Here is a 24,364-nt window from a genome sequence, read left to right as displayed (position 1 = left end):
AGGGGTAGATCGACGTCGGTGGACAGTACTCGCCGTCGGAGACGATCACCGTCATCCCACCGACGTCGAGGAAGATCGCCGTCGAGGGGCTCTCAACGGCGAGAGGAGTCAACGCCGAGAGGTACTCGTCTGCGTCGTACTTCGACGTCGAGAAGCTTGTCGGCGTCGAGGAGGCACTCAAAGAGACCAAGGAGGGTCTAAACCACCTCAGAATCCTCGGCTTTCTTCTCTCATTCTCTTGCCACCTTCGCCTCAGCCTTCTCCTCAGCCATCTCCTCTACCACCGACACCTCTGGCACCTACAGCTCCTCCGCCGGTACCTCTTTCAGAGGCCGTCCCAGTGACTCCTGCAGAATCCACAAGGCAATCTCACCATTCTTAGAGACGCTCCTCTGCGTCTAGACACCGTCATCGGCATGACTCGGATCGCAGGTCTCCTCGTTCCCACCATAGGCACTCATCTTCATCCACAAGAGATTACTCTCCGACGTTATCTGACTCCCCGTCTCTGAGAGTTTCTCCCATAGATGATGTGAACACTTTTCAAGAGGTACTAATTCGCGGTGCTACCAAGCTGAACATCCCTCTGGCAGTACCCACTCCAACAACCTCTGTCATTTTTGAGACACTACACCAGTGTTCTTCCGCTAGACCATTACTACCGCTGGTCCCAGGGTTACTTGAACCGGCAATGGACATTTTCCTAACACCGTCCACAACTAAGACTGCTCCTTCCAGACTCATAAAGAAATCTCGTCCTCTGGAGCGCAGGACCCTTTATTTCTGAGAGCGGATCCAGTACCCGATTCGGTGGTAATCGTGGCTGCTAAGAAGTTGCATTCTACATCTCCGTCTTCTTCTTCTGCACCAGACAAGGAGAGTAGAAAAATGGATGCTGCAGGCCGCAAAGTTTGCTCAACTTCAGCCATCACCATGAAAGTGGCTAGTGCCACTGCCCTGTTGGGCAGGTATGATCGCGCCCTTTGGGATTCTGTGCTACAATTTGCAGAATACCTTCCTAAAGACAAAAAGGAGGATTTCTTGGAGATTGTAAATGAAGGCGCCATGGTCTCCAACCAAGTAATAAGCGCGGCTACAGACTCCTCTGTGTTATCTGCACATAATTATTCTCATGGAATATCCTTAAGAAGACATTCCTGGCTACGCCTTACTTCACTTAAGCCAGAGGCGCAACAGAGGATACAAAATCTTCCTTTTTCAGGTTCCACTTTGTTTGGTTCTCATGCTGACGACGAAATGTCTAGGATGAAGACAGAATTGGACACTCTGAAAGCAGTGGGCATCGAGAAGCCAAGAGAACAACGGAAAACATTCAGTCCCTACCACCGTAGATTCTTCGCTCAAAGGCTTCAAACACCGCAGTGGATGCCTCCGAGATCCCAGCAACAGCAACACCAGAGACCCTTTTCGACCCAACGAAAACAAACAAGGGGTCACTCCACCCACAAACCGCCCAAACAGGTCGTCAAGCATTGGCGTCTAAACCCTGAGTCCTCACTTCCCCCTCTTCCGTTACCCACTCCGGTAGGGGGAAGTATTTCATATCATCTGGAAGAGTGGCAACGCATAACATCAGACGCCTGGGTTTTGAATATTGTGCAGAATGGCTACTGTCTCAGGTTCATAAGCCCCCCGCCTTCTGTTCCACCCAAACCGGTGAATTTCCATCTCGACGCTCTCAAAATGGAGGTAACAACCCTATTACAAAAGAAGGCAATAGAACCTGTCCCCATGAACCAGCAGGGAAAGGGAATCTACTCGAGGTACTTCCTGGTACCAAAGAAAGACAAACACGAGTTCCGACCCATTCTCGATCTAAGAGTAGCCAACAAATGGATTTGCAGAGAAAAGTTCAGAGTGCTATCCTTACACCAAATCTATCCTCAACTTCGTCAAGGCGATTGGCTCTGTTCAATAGATCTCTGCGACGCTTACTTCCACATTCCCGTGGTCAAAAAGCATCGGAAGTTCTTAAGATTTCTCGTCTGAAAAAGTCATTACCAATTTACAGTGCTACCCTTCGGCCTCAAGTCAGCACCGAGGACGTTTTCCAAATGCATGGCGGTGGTGGCAGCCCATTTAAGGAAACATCGGATCTTCGTCTATTCCTATCTAGACGATTGGCTCATAAAAGCATCAACATACCTAGAGGCCCAACAGCACTTCAATTGGACTCCCCAACTACTCCAGAGACTGGGCCTTCAGGTCAACCTCTCCAAGTCCACGGCAACAACAGTACAGAGGTTGCACTACTTAGGCGCCATCATCAACACCACTCAAGCAAAGGTGTTTCCTTCGGAGGAACGACGTTTAGCAATCCTCCAAAAGTGGCAGCAGCTCGTGAAAATTCCTCAGGCCACTGCAAGAGCGATATCCTCTCTCCTGGGGTCGATGCCGTCTTGCATCTACCTCACTCCCAACGCTCGCCTCCATATGAGACCTTTACAGGAATGCCTAGAAAATCAATGGTATCAACTAGTAGACGACTGGGAGAACAGCATCCTTCTTTCTCCCCATGCCATTCAATCCCTCAAGTGGTGGTGTTCTCCGAACAATCTTCTGAAAGGGATGCCATTCCACCTACAGCCTCCAACTCAGACCATAGTCACGGACGCATCGCTGCTCGGATGGGGAGCGTATATGGATCACCTTCAAATTCAAGGCTCTTGGTCGCAGAGAGAACGACTATATCACATCAATCTCTTAGAGCTACGTGCAGTCCATCTTGCACTCAAGGCCTTCCTCCCCGCACCGACGGCGAAAACTCTGCTTCTCCAAACAGACAACATGGCCACCATGTATTACTTGAACAAACAAGGGGGTACCAGATCCAGGGCTCTGTCTACGGAGGCCCAAACAATCTGGCACTGGCTTCTAGCCAGGAACCTAACAATAGTGGCAACTCACCTTCCGGGCATTCAGAATGTCCATGCGGATGCCCTCAGCAGAGCAATGGACGAAAACCACGAGTGGGTTCTGCACGACGACGACGTCCACTCCATCTTTTCCATGTGGGGTACTCCTTCTATAGACCTATTTGCAACCCCAGAAAACAAAAAATGCCAAAACTTTGCCTCCAGGTACTACCATCCAGGAACATTGGGGAATGCCCTGTGGATAAACTGGTCAGGAGCATTTCTTTACGCCTTTCCACCACTTCCCCTGATACCGGCAGTCCTCCTCAAGCTGTCCCACTCCAACGCCAAGATTATTCTCATTGCCCCAGAATGGCCACGCCAGTGGTGGTTTCCAGACCTCCTTCACCGATCACTCAGTCCACACATCAGATTACCTTGCCGCCCCGACCTTCTTAAGAAGTTTCGAGGCCAGATGAGACATCCCAACCTCTTGTCTTTGAATTTGGCAGCATGGCTCCTGAGCTAGTGCAGTATGGTCACCTTAATCTTCCTCAGGACTGCATGGAGATTCTAAGGGAGGCGAAACGCCCTTCCACAAGAACAGCCTATGCCTTCAAATGGAAAAGGTTCTGCATGTGGTGTTCGGACAAGAACTTTGATCCAATAACATGCGGAGAAGAAGCTATTCTTCCATATTTGTTAAACCTGGCGAAGTCTGGCTTACAGTTGTCATCAATCAGAGTACACCTGGCAGCACTAACAGCATATAGGAAAAGTCCTTCCCAATCCTCTTTCTTTAAGATTCCAATCATAAAAGATTTCCTAGAAGGTTTAAAAAAGGTTTTTCCTCCTATTAGATGTCCATCTCTTCTATGGGAGCTTAATATAGTCCTCTTGCGTCTGATGCTACACCCTTTTGAACCAATACATAAAGCATCCCTCCAGCATCTCACCTGGAAAGCTGCTTTTCTGGTTGCAATCACTTCAGCTCGCAGGGTTAGTGAGATCCAGGCCCTTTGCGCTCAGGAACCTTATACTGTTTTTCATTCCTCAAAAGTAGTAATGAGAACACATCCTAAATTTCTACCTAAAGTCATTTCAGACTTTCACGTAAACCAGACCATCTCGTTACCGACTTTTTCCAAAATCCATCTACTCCTGCTGAGAAAACCCTACATTCTCTCGATGTAAAGAGGGTTTTAACATTTTTACTTGGATAGAACAAAATCTTTGCGCAAATCACAACAGCTGTTTATTAACTATGGCCCAGTTAGAACAGGTCTGGCCACCTCCAAACAATCCTTATCCAGGTGGATTGTCTCTTGTATCGTATTCTGTTATCAGTTAGCCTATAAATCCCTCGATGGTAGGCCTAAAGCCCATTCCACTAGGGGCAAAGCAGTAACTGCTGCTTTGATGAGAAACATTCCGTTAGCAGAAATATGCAAAGCGGCTACCTGGAGATCTGTGAACACCTTTACTAAGCATTACTGTCTTGATTCAGATGCTAGGACAGATGCTCAGGTTGGACAGGCCTCTCTTAAGAATCTCTTTGCGTGATTTATTGTTTCTTTATTGTTCTGTCTACTCCACCGCGGTTATTGGGAAGGGCTTGCTAATCTATTCAGTGCTTATGACTATACATGGAAATCCCCTACGAGAGAAGGAATAGTTTCTTACCTGTAACTCCAGTTCTCTCGTAGGGGTATTTCCATGATAGTCATAAGCAACCCTCCCTCCTCCCCGTGGAGTTGACATGATAAAAACTATAATTAAAATGATATTGATAATGAAAGAGATATTCAGATTTCATCTTGTCATATTACAAGCCTACAAAAAGAACTGAGGCAACTGCCTTTTGCTGTGCATGATGGGATACAGGAAGACTTTCTCTTCTTAAAGGCACAGCTCTATTTACGTTCTGTATAATGGCAGCCTATGGGCTACACTGCCCTGCATTGTTTCATCCTTATTTTGAAGTTGTAAAAAAGTTGGAAAATATGTTTTCTACTACATTTCCAGAATAAATATGTTTTAAAGGTATATCTGTACTACAGTTTCCTTTTTTCAACCAAAAGAATGAACAATTTGGCCTTTGTAGCTCTTCCTCTAGGCTGCACATTGATATTCTTAAATGACTTTACAGGCCTTTTTCAAGAAAGGAAAACATCTACACTTAAGAACACACTTCAGAACAGTGCTCCGGGGTCCCCGCAGGCGTGCAGAACTATTCAGTGCTTATGACTATCATGGAAATACCCCTACGAGAGAACTGGAGTTACAGGTAAGAAACAATTCCATCTACAGGAAAGTTTGAAAAAAATTGAAAATCCTATAACAAAACCTTTCATTAGGAGGGGTATAACATAAATCTAGGGTCCCTCTATAAGATCTAATATTTAGCCACAAATAGAGGGTTTCCAGCCAAAATTTCCTCTGTGCGGCTAAAGCTGGACAGACAAAATGTGTTTGATGTTCTGTACCCCACCTTGACACAAGTCACAGGAATTAGTAGTGCCATCCCATTTGGAGGTTAGATCCCTCAGAGGTATTCTATCAAGTCTGATCAGTATAAAAAATCGTCTCACACCATGTGGAAGATTCCAAGTCAGGTAAGTTTGGACCACTTTCATAGATACAGCCTTGATTGGCTTCCCGAGGCCTCTTCTATGGTGGCATGCATCAAGATCCATTGAAAAGCCTTTGGACCATGTCACTTCCTTCAAGATTTTTTTTGGACTTATGAAAGGTAGTGAAAGAGTGAGGTCCGGGTCCAGCTCTAAGAGCTGAATAGCATGGATGTAATTTCTGAAAAACCTGGATTTTTCTCTCAAATTATTTCAAATTTCATTGAAAGCCAGGTTTCTCAGTAAATTCCTTGCTATTGATAAGGCAATGTGCCCTTCTAATCAAGGCCGCAAGGCCTTGCACAAAGATATTCTTAATGCCAAATTCAAGGCTGCCCCTGAAGCTGAGTGATTACAAGAAGCCATGCGTCTTAGGATGCGGCCTTCTGTTTTGTCCAGGAAATCCCATTTACTTATGTCAGTGCATTCTAACGTATATAGAAGAGCAGCGGTATCTTAACCCGATAGGCAGACAATAAATGCGAAAAGTGGCGTTTACCATTTGCATTGTAAAAAGCCGCCAATCCTTGAGCATGTGATATAGCCTTACTAATATTATTACGAATATGCTCTTGCTCATTTATTGAGGCGGAAAAGGTCCTATCCGCTCCAACTTATGTTAACACAGAACCCAGGAGGAACAAATGTTCCTTCTGTTTTCTTTGCCCAGTGAAGCATACAACCTGAGGCTTCGACTTATTAATTCTTAAGTAGTGCTTCTCAGAGCAAAGATTTAGAGCGGCCAGACGTTGATTTAGGCCTTTTGGAGTGAGATCAAACACAACTATGTCACTCGCGTATAGTAAGCAGACGATTGTCGACCGCCAACCGCGGGGGCATAGCCGATAGTACTCAAAAGGATTTTGGGGAGGTCATGGATGGAAAGGGAAAAAAGCAGTGGAGCCAATAAACAGCCCTGTTTCAGGCCATTTTTGGTTACAAATTTTGAGGACAATCCCTGCTCTCCATCCATGAGGATTTTATACCAAGTCGAAGAGTGCAGGGCAGTCACCAATCGCAGGAGACAAGGCGGAACCCCCAATTCCTGAAGTTTCCTCCACAGGATTTTCCTGTCCATTCTGTCAAATGCTGTGGAGTAATCAATAAATGCGACATACAATATTCCCCTCTAGTCTGGACATACTTGTCAATTATGGTTTGCATTATTAGAATATTATCTAAAGTATTGTGGGCCTTTCTGAAACCTGCATGTTCCAGTGGAAGAATACCATTTTCCTCAACCCAATCAGTTAGTTGCCATAAGATGCTTTTCGCAAAAATCTTTCCCATTGCATCTAATAAAGCTATTTGTCTATAATTTAACGGTGCTGTTCTATCTCCCTTTTTATATAAGGGGAGTATTATACTACCCGTCCATCATTCCGGGATATTGCCTTGAGCATAGCAGGCGCAAAATACTGGGTGAAGAAGTTTTGCCCAAAGCGAAGGCTCCCTTTCAATTAGAGTCATCGGAACCTCGTCGGGGCCCATGGCACCCGATGAGCGCATTGAAATTATGATCCCCTCTAATTTAGCCACGGGAGGTGCACCCACATTGTCCGTAGTCCGTATTTCCCCCTCTGTTTAATACTACCACCTCTCTCCCAGGGTCGATGACCTAGTTTTCAGCGTAAAGGACCTGAATGTACAGCTTTCGAGTCTTCCTCTGCTATCGCGGGGTGGGGGGGGCAAAGAGGGTTTTACGGTCTCCGCACCGCCTCTGAGATGATAGCCCAAAATGTATTAGGGTTTTTCTTTGCAGCTGCTTCCCTCAGTGCAATCCGCTTGTGATCCGCTTCTTTCCTTCGGTAGCCAGTTTCAGCTGCAATCTTCTTCTCTTAAGTTGTGATATTTTCCTATTCATTTCCATAGTCTTATGCTCCAGCTGTCGCTTTACTAACTTGTTAATTTCTCTATTCAGATCCATAATGGGCAGCCGAGCTTTTTTTATTCTAGTTATACTACGCTCAGGCTATTTACACGTAATAATGTGACTCATTAAATTGGGAAAATATGTTAAGGCATCCTTCCCCCAAACCTCCATGTTTCCCACAATATTTTCCAACAATGGCTTTATCTATGTTATATTAGCTGTCGACCAGAAATATTCTCCTATTTTTCCCATTAATTCGAGGATTTACGCCTTTTATAGACCAAGGATCTACAGCCCCCAGCTGCAGTTTTGAGGAAAGTTTTAGGATCATACGGTCACTATGCGGGGTATCTATTATTTCCATATCCTCGACTCTTTGAGTGATATTGTACGAAGTACAAATATAGTCTATAATGGAATTATTCTTGAGGGTCTTATGAGTGTAAGCTGCAGGCGAGTCCGAACAGAAACGCCCATTCAGTATAATATTGCTATAGGACCTCAGACCTTTCAACAAGATTAGTCCTCTTTTGTCTGTCCCCATTCTGGGAGGAAATAGGATAGGTGGAATATTTGGCGCTTTTTCCCTGTCTGGGTCACAAAAGATGTGAAGTGAGAAATTTGAGATTTTGCAATTTAAATCCCCCATTATAATTAAGTCGACAATTTCCTCTAGCAAGAACTTGATTAAACAACAGTTGAAGAATAGTGTTACATTCCTTTTCAGGGGGGATATATGCATTTACAATAATCAAGGGGAATTTCTCACCCTTCTCCCCACTAACATGTACTCGTACTATTTGGAATAAGTTTGTAGTCGCAGGAGGCTATCAAATTCACAGTGGTATCAATCGCTTAAAAGCATAGCTATCCTTCATTTAGCACACCCTTTTTTGTGTAACCCGGGCATGAGAAGTCATTTAAACACCAGGTCTCTAGAAAGCATATCAGGTGAACTTTAATGAACAAATTACATTTAATTTTCCTAGATGGTTCCGTAGTCCTGCAGCATTCCAAGAGACCAATGAAAGGTCAGTGTTAGTAACTTGACTGCATCAGCTTGCCCTTTGACTGAGATCTGTTCAAGGCCCCGCTAACCAATTCCAGTTTTCATGATTAGGACTAGGGCCCTGATATTTGGGACCTTCCAAGACATTCACTACCCTTGCACCCTGGAATAAAGAAACTTGCACAATTTCGCCGGAGGATAAAGAATGTTCCTTTTTTTCCCCTGTCTTTTTCCCACTTGTTTTAGTTACTTTACTGGCCTTTTCCATATCAATTTCATTTCGTTCCATCGACTTTAGGAATAAATGATCTTTGGGAAGGAAGATTGGGAATGGAGCCGCGCGAGGATTTAGAGCGGATTCCTTTTTCTGAACATCATGGACCAATGGTGGAATATTGCATGCTGAACGCATGCTGGAAAAGAGGTTGTCCAGATAATATACCTCATTCTCTTGGGAGGCCAGATTGGCTAGTGTAGAGGCTGCTTTGTCCAGATGTGGTTTCCCTGCTTGGGTTCCTTTATTGGAGTGAGTGGTCATATCACCAATGTTCGTCAAATCTCCAGCAATTGAGGACTGCAAAAATGTACCATTTGTGTTTGGACCCAAACCTTGACATATCTCCTTTGGCCAACTCGTCAGGAGGGTGGCTCACATTTTGTATTACTAGTAAAGCTTTTAGAATGGAAACAAGAATATCTTGAGTGTGATCAGAATTTTTTATGGATTTTTCAATAAGTTCCAAAATAGACGAAAGGATTCTTTCAAGGCACTTAAAGAATTCAGAAAGGACTATGTATTGATCTGGAGGACAGTTGGAAAATTTCCCTGCACACACCAAATCCAGGGTTTCTGAAGATCTTATATCCGGAAGGAAGTGGTCCGAGGGAGTACTACTAAAACATTTTAACATAGGGGAACCAATACATTCCATAAAGTCTGCCACAGGATTCATGAAAAACATTCTTGTTATGATGGCAGCAAAGTTATTTCAGTGGCAGAAACTGTGGGCTCGATTAATTTTGCACCCTTCGATTCACCGAAAATAAAATGACGATTCAGCATCCACTTTTGGCCTTAGGAGTTTCTTGGCAGCCTTTTCCTCTGAGCGAGGCTGTGTGCCTGTGGGATTAGTTTAGTCTTACTTAATCTCTATTGGAAGGAGAAGATGATGTGTATTTGATGGTCAGTTCCATGTTTTTTTTTAACCCAGTTTTGAATTTAAAATTTTATACATGTATGATGTTTTAGTAAGGGATTAAAACGAAGATAATGTGAATAGTTAGGCTATTTTTTAAATAATTGGTGAGCGTATTTCTGTGCATTGAAAAGTGTTCTCCCACATAGGCTGCAATATTAAGTATTTATGAAGAAAATAATATCAGGTTTGCAGCATTGATGTTAGAGGTTCATTTTGTCTCTGCACTCTTAATTGGTGGCTAAGATACATGCCCAGAAATGCAACCCATTAGTAGGTTTTCCACCACCCTTGCTACTACTGTTCACCATAATCTCTTCTTCTTCCCAACTTTTCTTGAGCCATCAGGAACTTGTTTAGGTATTGGCTACTGGATATATTATTACCAAACCATATTGCTATCGAAGCAGACTAGTACTTACATTTCGTCTGCTTAGGTGTAAATTCGAAACTGTGACCGAAATATCGTTTGGGAACAAAAAAGCAATAGAAAAATGTACCATACTAACCAACACTAGTCATTTTAAAGACTTTTTTCCTAAATCTTAATTAAGTCACACATAAATATTATTTATAAAAAAAAGAGAGAGAGAGATTCATGTGACGGTAAAATAGTCTTAGATTATCAATCATAACCATAGTTATTTGTATTGTGAGCTTATTGCAATTATTCCTGTGTGGTCTCCTTACCATAAGATCGCCAGACTAAATTGTGCTCAGTTCCATCACAGGGCAAAACGGTTCCTAAAATATTTCTAGTTAGAGCACTGCAAGGTAGAAAATCTCTTGAAAACTCCCCTTAATCTGTCACTTCCTCATTTTCTGTACAGTGTGTTCAAAATAAAACTTCTGTTTTCTCCTACACCTCAGTTGACTGTTTAATGTTAAACTCCCTTTTCCATGCTTCGTGTGAAGTGATATGTTATAATTGTTTTCTTGGTAGCTTCCTATGTAATTATGCTGTAATTTCTTTAACTGGGTGGCAACGTGTGTTATCTATTCTCCATTATGTTTGTTTTGTGTTCTTTTTAGCAGAACAAAAAAACAAGAGCCACCCAAGACTCCAACAACTCCAAAAATCACCACTTTTCCTCCGATCCCTGTCACCTCAGACAGTGTACGAAATAAATGCAGAGAAATGCTTATAGGAGCCCTTCAGCTAGACAGTAAGTATTGTGTAAACTGAATACGATGGTACTCATAGAATTAAACTGTGCTGCATCTTTACCTCCAAGACGAGTCTTCACGGGTGAGTTCAGTTGATATTTTGTTAAGGTGACAAAGATAGCTTCTGCACTCTTGCAGACAAGTGCACCCAGAGATTCTCAGAGAGGCTGTGAGAGGATCTGTATTTACATGCAGTCGGGTACCGAAGACATTGTCCATCTTAGGAACAGCAAGTGAGCAGACAGTGAACTGGAAGTATATGTAGATTAGGTGTCTCCCACAGGAAGCTCTGCAGCTACTGGTAGCTCAACAGAACCCTGGAATTAGCTCTCTGAATTGCAAACCAATGCAGTATGTAAATCAGAGGGTTCTTGCCGTATCGAAGAAAGCAGCCCCACATATCTTTCGAACCCTCAAAGTGGCAGCCAATCAAAACAACGGCAGGACTATACGCTGACACACAAACAATGCATCACAGGCTGTTGGACTCATCATGACCACAGGGTCAGACTGGGACAGAAAATAGGACCGGGCACCAAAATAAATGTGCCTGCCATTAGCAAATCAGATAACTAAAAAGTGGCCCACACTTGCAAATTGGGACAGTTTTAAACGTGTAAAGGCATGCTACATAGGTATTTTGCAATGTGTACTGGAACATATAGTAGGTGCCTAGGCCCAGCCCCACACTTACCTGAACAGACCAGTGAAGGTATTTTTCGAACCCAGCATTCTCACTTGAAGGTGCCTGCCTCGCTCCTCCAGCTCTCTGCTCCACTGCGCCTTGCATCGTCCCTTGTGCTTCGCCAGCTTTGTTTATCTTGTATTTGCTTCTGTTCCAGCACTTGTGCTTCGCTTTTCATTCCTTCTTTCCTTGTGCCTTTATTTGCAACCCTTTGCGCATCTGTTTCACTCTTGCACTTCACTTTCACTTGTTCATTCGTTACACCCCTTGCACTTCACTTTCACTCCTTCACTGCTTGTGCCTCTGTTTGCTGGGGGTTCTCACCCACTCCTCTTTCACTCTTCTTTCACTCTTGTGCTACGGTTTCACACCTGTCCTTTTTTGCCTACTCTTCTGCACTTCTGTGTGCTCTATAGTGCCTTTTAGTGTATTTGTGTTTTTTTTTTGCCTCATTCTTGCTGTTAGGCCTTCTGCCCCTGTTTGCATTTCCAGCAGCCCCCACCTCCTCCTGTGCTTTTCCTGCCACCCCCACTCCTTACCTGTGCCCCTGTTGCGTATTGCTTTTCTCCTCTTCTCTTGCGCCACTTTAGCCCCAGCAAGCTCCTCCCCCCTGCCAGGACCTAGTGAATGCCGGCCACAGCCTGACCTCGCCTAAGGTGTGACAAAGGCCAACCCGCCTGCACCTATCCGGGCCTAGACCATGGCCGGTACCAGGAACCCTGGTCCAGTTACTTCCCCAGCAATACTACGCAGTGCTGCTTTCATGCTCAAGCCTGTTCTGCTATTGCCACACCACACCATAGCAGGAACCTTCAGTTGCACCCACTGCTGGTTCTCATCCATCTACACACCCACCACACAAGCACCCATCCAACACCACATGCCAAAACAAACTGGCACAACAACACTGTCTTAACAGCATGCTACTCGACACACGACCGCTCAGCAGCCATGCAACCGATATTTGGGACATGCTGAGTAGTGACGAACTGGACATCCTTTTCATCGCAAAACCTGGCTCAACTCCACATCAGTACCCGACATCGCTGGGGCAGTCCCAACAGGCTACAAGATCATACGCCAGTACTGAGAACGCAAGCCCAGAGAAGTAGTCACAGTGATCTACAAGGAATCTATCAAAAGCTCAGCATCCATGTATATCACCTCCACATTCATGGAACATCTGCACTTCAAGCTGCACATCTCTGAAAACTACAACCTGAACAGAATCCTCGCTTGCCGACCACCCGGACTGCAAACCACTTTCGCCAACCTTCTCACCGACTTGTGTGATTCTCACCATTGACTCCAGAGCCTGTGTACTCCTCGGCAACCTCAACCTCCAGCTGAAAGACAGAACCAACCCCTACTCTGCAGCACTCCTTCAAGGTCTGGACAACACTGGACTTGCCTAACTCATGTCAGAACCAACACACATTGCAGGACACACAGGGGGCCCCATTTTCACTACCAGGGACAGCATCAAAAACATCTCCACCTCCCCGCTCACATCGACCAGCCACTCAATCATCCACTTCCAAATCTACATGCACCAAGACAACACTCAAACCTGTATCAGTCTTCCAATCTGCAGCTAGGGCAAAATCTCAGAAGCCAACTAGCTCAGCACCCTCAGCAGGGAGCAACCCAACCCCACAGACAACCTCAACAAGTGCATGACCAATTTCAACAACTGTATAAGGAACTCTGTGGACACCTTTTGCACCTATCAAGCTCACTAAACAGGCTGTCTCTTACTTAATGAACCTCCGATACACCAAACAGCACTGCAAACAACTTGAAATGAGATGAAGAGCCAGCTGCAAAACCACCGATAGAGCTACCTCCAAGACAGCACTCCAGCGCTACCACCAGTAAATCAGAGACACTAAGAAAAGAGTTCTAGCCGAACAAATCTTGGGAAGCACCAACAGCTACAAGAACTTCTCAATCGTCAGTGACTTCACCACACCTTCCGCCGCAATCAACTTTACCACCTCCCGAAGAACTCTGCGAAAACCTATCAGACTTTTTCAACAGCAAAACAGCAAACATCTACAACAGCGTCAAAGAGAAACCTGTTCCCATTGAGCTCATCGCCAATCTACCTACCACAAACCAAGACGGCCACCTGACCGAATGGATTACCCTCACCAGAGACAACACTGCGTCAGTCATGCAGACCATCCACTCACAGGCCCCAACAAATCCATGCTCCCACCACATCTACAACCTGGGAACATCACCAATCAGCAGCACCCTCACCCACATCATCAAAACCTCCATCACATCTGCCACATTCCCATATAATTGTAAACTTGCAGACCTGAACCAACTTGGCATTTCTGACCCTTCTCCTGTGTTCCCTACCCAGACAGAGTAATTGTGAAGGCCATCAGCAAGCAACTTTAAACCCACCTTGAGCTTCATCACCTGCTGGACAATTCCCAGTCCGGATTCAGAAAAAACACCTCATCGAAACAGCACTCTTCATGGCCACCGACGACATTCAAACCATCCTGGACTGAGGAGAATCAGCTGCCCTCACCCTGATCGATCTCTTCGTAGCTTTCAACACGGTCTTCAACAACATGACATTCTCATCCTAGGAGCTGTATTCAACTGGTTCTGCTCCTTCCACATGGGAAGAACCTAATGGGTCAGACTGCCACCCTTCACTTTGGGATTAAAGGACCTAAACTGCCAAGTCCCCCAGGGATCGTCCCTCAGCCCTACCCTGTTCAGAGTCTACATGACACCACTTGCCAACATCATCTGGCCTCAAGGCATCACCATCATCTGTTATGCAGAGGACACCCAACTCATCCTCTCCCTGACAGACCAGCCAGCCACCACCAGCATCAACTTCCCTAAGTTATTGACCATGATAGCTGACTGGATGCATACCAACTGCCTGAAACTCAGTTCTGACAAAATGAAAGTGCTGGTCTTCAGTAACAAAGCCTCCCCATGGGACTTCACATGGTGACCATTGGAGCTAGCACCAACACCGAATGACCACACAAGAAACTTGGGGATCATTCTAGTTGACAAGCTCAACATGACAGCCCAAATCAACGCTGTAAGCGTCTCCTGCTTCCACCTCCTACGAATGCTATGAAAGATCTTCAAGTGACTGCCACAGAACACCACAGAGACTATAACGCTGGCCCTCCACCAGCATGCTGGACTACGGCAATGCACTTTACACAGGAATCTCTGAACAGCTCCTACACAGACTCCAGACCATCCAGAATGCGGTTGCAAGACTGATACTCATCCTACCACAGAGCCCCCACATCACACCTCATCTCAGAAAGTGCCACTGGCTCCCCATTCACAAATGTAGTCAATTCAAACCTCTCCCACACACTAAAAGCCCTACACAACACTGGACCTGTGTACCTCAACAGCTGCATACTCTTTCACCAGCCGATCAGGCACTTACGGTCTGCCTCACTCACTAGCTCACACACCCCACATTCTCAAAAGCAGAACAGGAGGTTGCTAATTCTCATACATAGCACCTCACACCTAGAACATCAGAGCCTCCATCTGCACTCTACAAATACATGTAAAACAAAAAAGCATTTGTTTGGATGCAGGCTATGTTTGTGGTAATATGAGTAAAAAACAGCCCACAACTCAGTATATTGGATAGAGACATCTACCTGCAGATTCCCTACCTTTGAATTTCCCGGGCGTCAGACTGGATCTGTAAGATTGCCGGCCTGGAGCCAGCCTCATTCTAATCCTAGACATCTCAGAGTTAAAATGACATCGCTCAACGCCAACAGGAATCGGGTCCTAGGTTGCTGCCTCAGCCCTATTCTGAAGGGCTAGGCATGGTAGAAGAATGGGAGAGTCACCGGAGCATTTAGAATACCAGTTGGAAGGACAAGAGTTAATGGACTGGTGTGAGGAACTGGGAGATGCCAGTGGATTGGATTCCTCTCAAGGTACAGGCTTGGTTTCTCTCCCTACCGTGGCTATGAGGAGGTAGCATCCTGTGCAATGGTAGTGAAGAGGGCAGTTGCTGTCCTCGACCTCCAGCTATCTTCGGTGGCAGTCAAGTCTAAAATGTTGATGAAAGTGCTTCAGCCTGGCGCTTCCTCTACTGAACTCCTCCTCCACTTAGCGAAGCACCTACAGATGTCCTGCTAGGAACCAGGACCAAACCTAGCAAAGGGGAGCCCTTGTGAACAGGACAATCGTGCTCCCGAGGGGATACATCTTTCCTCACCCAACCCCAGAAAGCTTGGTGGTCCAGTCTTTCACTTCCCATAGTGCTTTCCCTGCCTCTCCCCTGGACAGGGAATCCAAAAGGCTTGATCTTTAAGCAATAAAAAAGTTTCTTCCCCCAGCCTAGCATTGCATTGGTGAACACCACATGCCTCTTGGGCCGCTACTCCCACACACTGTGGGACACCATTGTGCAAGTGCTACCAGATGTCCCAGAGGAGGCCTTGCCTTTCTCTCCCAAGCGGTCAAGGACGGGAGAAATGCAGCCAAGTTCACCATCAGCTGTGGTTTGGATACGACCGATTCTATGGGCAGAGCGGTTTCATTGACGTCGGCGCTTTGAGGACACGCCTGACTGAGGACATCTGACTTTTCGGGGGATGTTCAGGCAAACCTTATGGACATGTCCTTCAACTTTGCTCATCTATTCGGAGAGAAGGCAGACTCGGCGCTGGCGTGCTTTAAGGACTCACAGGCTGCCACCAAGTCCTTAGGCCTCTCTTTGACCAGACATCCCCAGTCTGCCTTTCGTGGATATGTAAGTGGTGTGCCACTGCACCAGACCTATATGAGCCACTGTCCTGTGCAAGCTTACCAAGCTTTGTGCTGGCATGATGCAGACCGTCCCCGTGGGTCAGGTAAATAGAGGTCAGCCACAACCACCAACCCCTACGCAGCTGCAGCCTCCATGCCCTCCTAATCGGATCCCAAAAAATCATGGGTGTCCAGCTGGTGGGAGAATCGGCCATTATTTCCACCACTGGCAGTTCATTACATTGAGCAATTGGGTCTGACAGATCATTCGGAGGGGCTACTCCCTCCCCTTTGAATCCTCCCCTCACCCTGTATTTCTAACACATGATCTGTTAACGGAGGATCATCTTTTGTTACTCTGCAAGGAAGTCACTGCTCTCTTGGCCAAGGATGCCATAAAGAGGGTTCCGATATCAGAAGTAGACTCTCTGATACCCTAAAAAAACAATGGGCTTTGGCCCAGCTTAGATGTTCAAACCGTCAATCACTTCCTCAAAAAGGAGAAATTCAAAATGCTCACTTTGGCTCAGGTCTTGTGTGCCATAGACCTAGGAGACTGGATTGTAGCATGGGACTTGCATCACACGTATTTCCATATTCCCATCCTGCCTCCCCACAGACACTATCTGCGGTTTAAGGTAGGCCTTGAGAACTTTCAGTTCATTGTGCTCCCCTTTGGCCTTACCAGTGCCCCTCGGGTGTTCACCAAGGTAATGGCAGTGGTTGCTACTCACCTGTGGAGATTAGGAATTTCAGTCTTCCCCTATCTCGACGACTGGCTTTTGAAGGAGGGCTCACCCCAGGCCGTCTTCTCCCTCTTCCTTACTACGGCGGGCCTTCTGCATTCACTGGAATTCACTATAAACGTGTCAAAGTCCCGCCTGACTCCTTCTCAAACACTCCCTTTCATCGGAGCTGTTCTGGACATAGTGCAGTTTCAGGCTTATCCTCCCGAGTAGCAAGTCCAGGATATTCAGGCTATTACGCAGATGTTTCAGCCTCTATTCTGGATTCTGTGAGAAAGACGCTGAGGCTGCAGGGCCTCATGGCCTCCTGCATCCTGCTAGTGACACATGCCGTATGGCATATGTGGGCTCTGCAGTGAGAACTGAAGGTTAAGTGGGTGCGGCATTAGGGGAATCTCTCCGGCATGGTCCAGATCTCAGAGGGAACTGCAAAAGACCTGCAGTGTTGGCTAACAAACCGCTATTGGGTCACAGGCAGACCCCTCTCCTTTCCCTAACCAGATTTCACAGTAGTGACAGATGTGTCACGCCTGGGAATGATGCAGCCATCTGGGAGAGATAAAGGTCAGAGTACTCAGGTCTCCGGCAGAGTCCGGCTTCTACATCAACTTGCTGGAGATCCGAGCGATCCATCTAGCATTGAAAGCATTTGTTCCCTCTATCAAGGGAAAGAACAGGCGTCCACGGAAAACAAAACCGCCATGTGGTACTGCAACAAGCGGGGCGGGTGGGGTCATGGATCCTTTGTCAGGAGGCCCAGCACCTCTGGACTTGGCTGGAACAGCAGGGCATGACCCTGGCAGGTTCTCTGAATGCTAAGGCGGACGAACTCAGCCATCAATGCCTAGCGGATCAAGAGTGGTGTCTCCACCCAGAGGTGACACAAGCCTTCTTTCAGCAGCGTGGAGAGCCTTGGTTATATCTGTTTGCATCTGAAGAGAACTCGAAATGTCAGCAGTTTAGCGCATCAGAGTTTCCAAGTCGACTGTTGCTCAGAGACGCTTTTCATCTCGAGTGGTATTTCAGGCCTCCTGTACGCCTTTCCGTCCATACCACTCCTGCCCAGAGTTCTCAAGAAGATCAAGAACGACCAGACACAAGTCCTCCTTGTGGCTCCAGACTGGGCACAGGGAGCTTGGTATCCCAAGCTTCTGAACATGAGCATTGATCCTCAGAACAGGCTACCCCTTGGGGAGTATCTTCTGTCATAGCAGCAGGGAACGGGCCTCCACCCGAACCTGTCAACCCTCTGCCTTCTTGTGTGAGGTTTGAACAGCAACAGTTGACAGCTTTTGACCTTCCTCCCAAAGTCTGTAATGTTATTCTGCAGACAGGTGTCCCTCTACCAAAACAGTATGCCCCTGCAGATGGCAAAAGTTTGTAAATTATTGTCCCGAAAAGTCTATCAACCCTTTTTCTGCCTCTCTGTCTGATATTCTCCTTTTCATTCTTACCTTTGCCCAGCAGGGCTCTGCTTTGAGTGCTCTTACCTTTCTGCTCTGTCAGCCTTCCAGTGGCTGCCTAGCCAGCCCTCTCTTAAATTCACCTATTGTAAATAGATTCCTAAAATAACTTGTACATATGTTTCCCCTTCACCCTTCATTGTGCCTTAGTGGGACCTCAGTTTGGTTCTTACCCACCTATTGTGTGCTCCTTTTGAGCCTCTGCATAATTTTCCCCTCCAGCTCTTCACCATCATGAAAGCCTTTCTAGTGGCAAAATAATCTACCCGGAGGGTGAGTGAGCTGCAGGTTTTACCATCCAGGCTTCCATTTCTGTGTTTTTTTTAGACACACTGGTGTTTCACTAGGGCCTCTTTCCTCCCAAAAGTGGTGACTCCATTCCATGTGGGCCAATCAATCACCCTGCCCACCTTTTACGCTCCTACACATCCTTCTAAAGAAGATGAGCAACTTCACCATCCGGACCCAAAAAGAGGGTTGTTGTATTACCTTGACCTCACAAAATAGTTCCAGGTGGACCACCCACTCTTCGTGGGGTATGTTGAAGCAAAGAATGATCGGGCAGTACAGAAGTGAATCATTTAGTGCTGGGTCGTTCTCTTTATGAAGATCTGCTACACTTTGGCTAAAAAGCAGCTGCTTGAGGGCTTGAGAGTTGGATCCATCAGATGAAAAGCTGCAATCTCTGCGTTAGCACATGGTGTCCCAGTCCTGGACATCCGCCAGGTAGCAACGTGGTCATCCCTGCACACATTTACCAAACACTACTGCTTGTACAGCTAGGTCCACACAGACAAGCATTTCCCCCATTTGGTAGTGCAGGACTTTCTAGTTTAAAAAATGTGTCTGCAGCCCTTTGCCAGGGGCAGTATTACTTGGGTATCTATTCAAAAGTAAGGAATCTGCGGCTAGATGTCTATCAGATAAACAAGTTACTTAACTTCAGTAACAAATTATTTGGAAGGGACAATATCTAACTGCAGATTTTTTACTGACCCATTCATTCCTCCCCACTCCTTGGACGGATTGCTAGGGTTAGAGATGATCCCTTTCAGGGCCCTAGTTTGGACACACCAATGTCAGTGCACTTCATGGCTCCACGTTCCTGGCATGGAAAGCCATGAAAAGTAACTGACGTCCGTGCACCGAGGTGGCACATATATAGGTTATAGTGGCATCACCCGGTGCATACGACATGGAACCGAACAAAGCCACTGACCGGGGCGCCGGGGTATTGCCCAAGAAAAATCTTCCAGATCCACTCTGATGCCTGGGAAATTCAAAAGGAAGGAATTTGTAGCTAGATATTGTCTCTACCAGATAATTTGTTTCCGAAGGTAAGTAACTTGTTCAACCGACTCACAAACAGCCAAAAACAGGATCAAACACTGACTTTTCAAACCAGCCCTTCAGGCACGAGATTGCACTACAGGCCAGTCCATGACCGCCTATCTTTACCCTCAATTTAGCAAAGTCAGATGGAGATTTGTCACTATTCGCGGCCCACTCTATAAGTCAAGTAGTGTGATAAAGATAGGATGCTCTTGGAGTGTTTTTACCCAAAAGGAAAAGGGCATATTTGATAGAAAAAGTTATATTTTGAGAAAGTGATATGTTCATGTTTAAAAAAAAAAGGATTGAAAATACTAAATACATATAAACTGTTGTTTGAATAATACCTTGTGAGGTTTTTTGGAGATTTACAGCTATTACTATTTTCTTTCTGCTGTGACTAGTATGTCATTAGTCATGTAGAAGCATTTTATATTGATAAAGCTTTTGCAGAAATTGCTGTAGGTCTCCCAGTCTTAGGCGTTGTTGTGGTCAGTGTTCTACAACAATCTACATTTTTAAATATCGTCTTGCCAAAATATATTATCCACAAAATTGACAACCTCAGCATCCTGAAGGTAGGTATAGATAAATTTAAGTTCTTAATTCTACATCTATTTATCTTGAATATATATCATTATCATAAATATTTTTCCCCATGATATGTAGAAATGTAGCTAAGAATAGTTAATCTAGACTTACCTCTATATAAGTATTATGTAATCAGCATTCTGGGTGCAAAATTTTGACTGACGATATTTTGCCACTTGATATTGCGACATACATCTAGGTGGTCACTATTATAATCCCCCATGGTGTGATCACTATTGTGGTCATTATAGGAGGCTGGCCTGGCATGTGGTGGGTACCTAAGGTACTTACACCTTATACCAGGTATCCCCTATTAGAGTAGGTCAGTAATGTCTAGAGGTAGCTGTGGATGAGCAGCCAAGGCTTATCTAGGAGACATGCAAAGCTCATATAATACCACTGTATTCATACAGCACTTACACACATGAAAAAAAACTTAGTGTTACAAAAATAAGGGTACTTTATTTTAGTGACAGAATTACCAAAAAGTACTATATAGGCAACCCTCCAATAGGTGGTAAGTAACACACTAAATATGTACACTAGTAATCAGAAATAGGCATAAATAGCAGTAAAAAACAGTGCAATAGCAAAAGACAATAGTGACCCTAGGGGGAGCCCAACCCATATACTAAACAAATGGAATACGAATGCAGGACCCCCACCTAAGTGAGTGGACTTTGTAGATGGGAGCGGGAGGAACTAGGAACCTCAAAAGGTAAGTACCACAGTGGCCCCCAGCCACCAGGAAGAAAGGAATAAGTTACTGTTTTTTCCCCAAACCACCAAAATGACTAAAAAGAAGAAGAATGCAACACCAAGACAAGACAGCAAGAAACCAGCGGTGGATTCCTGAAGAGGAAGACCTGAAAAAGAAGGTGACCTAGTCTAGAAGTCACAGGACTGTTCGGTGGTGGCAGGAGCCACTACCCACCCACCCTTGTTTGCAGGAGTTGGTCGACTGTAGAACGAAGACGGTCAGCAATGCAGCCCTGGAGTTCGTGAAGAGTTCCTGGAGGATGCAGTCGACATCCCACACCGGATGTAAGATTTCAGTCTATCTGTGACGTGGAAAAGCCAACAACAAGCCTAGGCAAGGAGTCGCGGTAGAGCAAAAGTGGAGCTGCCGGGGGCCAGCAAGGACCAGGGAGACTTAAACCACAGGGAGCCGGTCCCAGGAGACCCTCAACAATGCAGAGAGTCCACAGACGAAAAGGCAGCCCCCACAATAGACCCACTGGACGAGGATCCAGAAGTCGCTGAGGAGCCTTGCAGCACAACTGAAGAAGAGTCACACGCCGCAGGAGAAGCACGCAGAGGGCTGTGCATCGTTGAAAGAGTTCTGGGGGCTGGGGCTACACGGAGCCTAAAGTTCCCTTGGAGAGATGCCAACAAGCCTTGGTAGCTTCAAGAGAAGCAGTACACAGGTGTACTGTCCTGCGTTGGAAGGCAAGGCCTTACCTCCCCCAAAGTTGGACAGCCGGCAGAGAGGACAAAGGGGGACTACTTCAGACCACCACCTGTGATGCAGGATCCAGGCAGCTCAGGATGAGAGGAGATCCACGCAGCTGGTTGTCTTTGCTGTTGGTGCCTGCGGATGCAGGGGAGTGACTCCTTCTCTCCAAGGGAGATTCTATCTTCCTTCCCGTGCAGACTGAAGACTTGCTGTCCTCAGAGGATGCACAGCCGGAGAAATGTTGAAGAAACTGGAAGGAGCTGTGGAAACAATGTTGCAAGCAGAGACTTCGTTGTGGATGCAGATTGCTGGTTCCTGGAGAGTCCAGTCACAGTTCCAGTGGCCAGAAGTCGAAGTAGAGGTTGCAGAGGAGTCCTGCTGAAATTATGCAAGCCGAATCTGAGGACCTCCCCAAGAGGGAGACCTTAAATAGTCCTGGAAGGGAAACCTAGCCAGGTGACCACCTATCAGGAGGGGGCTCTGACGTCACCTGCCTGACCTGGCCACTCAGATGCTCCCAGAGGCCTCTGCCCACCTTGAATTCCCTCAAGGGACCCTCTGTAGGAGCTCTAGGTACTACCCCTTGTCTTGTGATTGACAGAGGAGTGGTCGCTCCCTTTTCCATTGTCCAGTTTCATGCGAGAGCATGGACTGGAGGTTCCTCAACCGGTGCAGACTGGTTTATGCAAGGAGGGCCCTTCAAAGCATACCAGTGGCTTGGGGAGACTACCCCTCTCAAGCCATGTAACACCTATTTTCAAAGGGAGAGGGTGTTACCCCGCTCTTGCAAAGGAAATCCTTTATTCTGCCATCCTGAGCTTGAGCTGATCAAGCAGCAGGAGTGCAGAAACCTGTCTGAGGGGTGGCAGCAGCTTGGGCTGCCTGGAAACCCCCAGAAAGCTGGTAGGATCAATGCTGGGGGTTGTCACAACTTACATGCTGCTTTAACCTGGAGCCCGCTGAGCGAGTGGCGAGGTTCTTGTTCCTGAATGTTCGGCCTTGGCCCAGGTAGGGGCAACTCTTTCTAGTAGCCACGGTGCTGCAGGCGATAGGAACGCCAAGGGAAGGCTGTGTCCCACAGAATTAATGCCAGAGGGAAAAAAACCCTAATAAGGGAAAAAACCTCCAAAAGGGAAATGTCCTGGAACAGGAGCAAAAGTCAAAAAGTAAATACAAGATCAAAAAGAGAACAGGAAAAACACTGGAACTAACGTGAACCAGTATCTGACACAAGGAAGAGGAGCAAAGACACCATCCAAACAGAAAGTGTTGCAGCGCAAGGAGGGAAAGAATCACAGCCCTTTAAATACCCAAAAACAGGAAGCGACCAACAGGAAGTGCAAGGACACCATATTAGATAGGGAAAAACACATAGAAAGTAATGGACAAGGAGCCATAGAAAGTAGGGAACCAAAGCATGCTGGGAAGAGAGGGGAATAATGGGAAAGAAGGAAAAACGTAAATGAGGGTGACAGAAAGAAAAGGACATAATAGCAGGTGAGGGTTAAACATGCCCGAATGTGTGCCGCGCGATGAAGAAACGAGGCCCCATGCCCAATTTGGGGCCCTCGTATGCTGCACGAGAGGCTGGGGGCGCGGCGTGTCTCTGTGCCGCGCGCTGCGGCCCGAGCCGAATGACGCAACAGTAGGGCCCCCGCCCCCCCCGAAGTCCCAGGTTTGTGTGAAAACAAGCGGTGAAAGTGACGAATCAGAAGAGGGGCGTGAACAGAAGACGCATCTTCCCAATAGCATTCACTAAGGGGGTAACCCTTCTAATGAATCAGATACTGAAGACGGTTGTGAAAGACACGAGAGTCACAAATTTCCTGTACCTCATATTCTGTTACGTCATTCACCAACAAGGGAGGAGAACAAGGAAACTGCCGAGAGAAAGGATCAGGCACATAGGGTTTGAGCTGGGAAACATGAAAGACTGGATGGATTTTCCAGGTACAAGGTAAATGAAGACGGACAGTGACAGGATTAATCAGCTGAAGAATACGGAAAGGACCGTAGTAACGAGGTGTAAACTTGTTCTGAGAAAGACGCAACAGCAGAAATTTTGAAGAAAGCCAGACTTTGTCCTGGATGTGATATACTGGAGCGTCCCTGCGCTTCTTATCTGCCATTCTCTTCATGTATCTCTTAGTGTTCAGCAAGTGAGATCGAATCAATCTATGGATCTTCGGAAGTCGTTTGGAAAATGAGGTGACAGCAGGAAGAGAAGAGGTAGACTGATGAGTAGTAGGAAAAGAGGTTGGATGATTGCCAAAGGAACAGAAAAAAGGGGTGACCTTGGAGGCACTATGGACAGTGTTATTGTAAGAGAATTCAGCGATAGGAAGGTAAGTGTTCCAGATACTCTGGGTAGAATCACAAAAGCAGCAAAGGTACTGCTCTAGTCCTTGGTTGAGACGTTCGGTCTGCCCATCGGTTTGGGGATGGAAACCAAATGATAATGCTATATTGATGTTCAAAGTCCTACAGAAATGTTTCCAAAACCGGGAGATGTACTGAGGTTCCCTGCCTGATACTATGTTGTGTGGGAGTCCATGGAGACGAAA

At 46.2% G+C, this 24,364-nt stretch overlaps 1 protein-coding gene across 3 annotated transcripts in view; it reads left to right on the top strand.

The window, feature by feature from the left end:
* The window catches only part of TCEA2 (transcription elongation factor A2), a 577,635-nt gene that overhangs the window by 315,106 nt on the left and 238,165 nt on the right, over positions 1–24,364 (top strand). For 2 of the 3 annotated variants that reach the window (XM_069243232.1, XM_069243235.1), the window contains one exon: positions 10,617–10,750. In XM_069243232.1, the coding sequence (XP_069099333.1) occupies positions 10,617–10,750 (134 nt within the window). The remainder of the gene's footprint in view (positions 1–10,616; positions 10,751–24,364) is intronic. The other variant, XM_069243233.1, reaches the window with a different exon arrangement.

This window comes from Pleurodeles waltl, chromosome 7 (genome assembly GCF_031143425.1).
Source record: "Pleurodeles waltl isolate 20211129_DDA chromosome 7, aPleWal1.hap1.20221129, whole genome shotgun sequence".
NCBI lineage: Eukaryota > Metazoa > Chordata > Amphibia > Caudata > Salamandridae > Pleurodeles > Pleurodeles waltl.
Note: the sequence above shows the minus strand (reverse complement) of the source record. Positions and strands in the feature narration are given on the sequence as shown.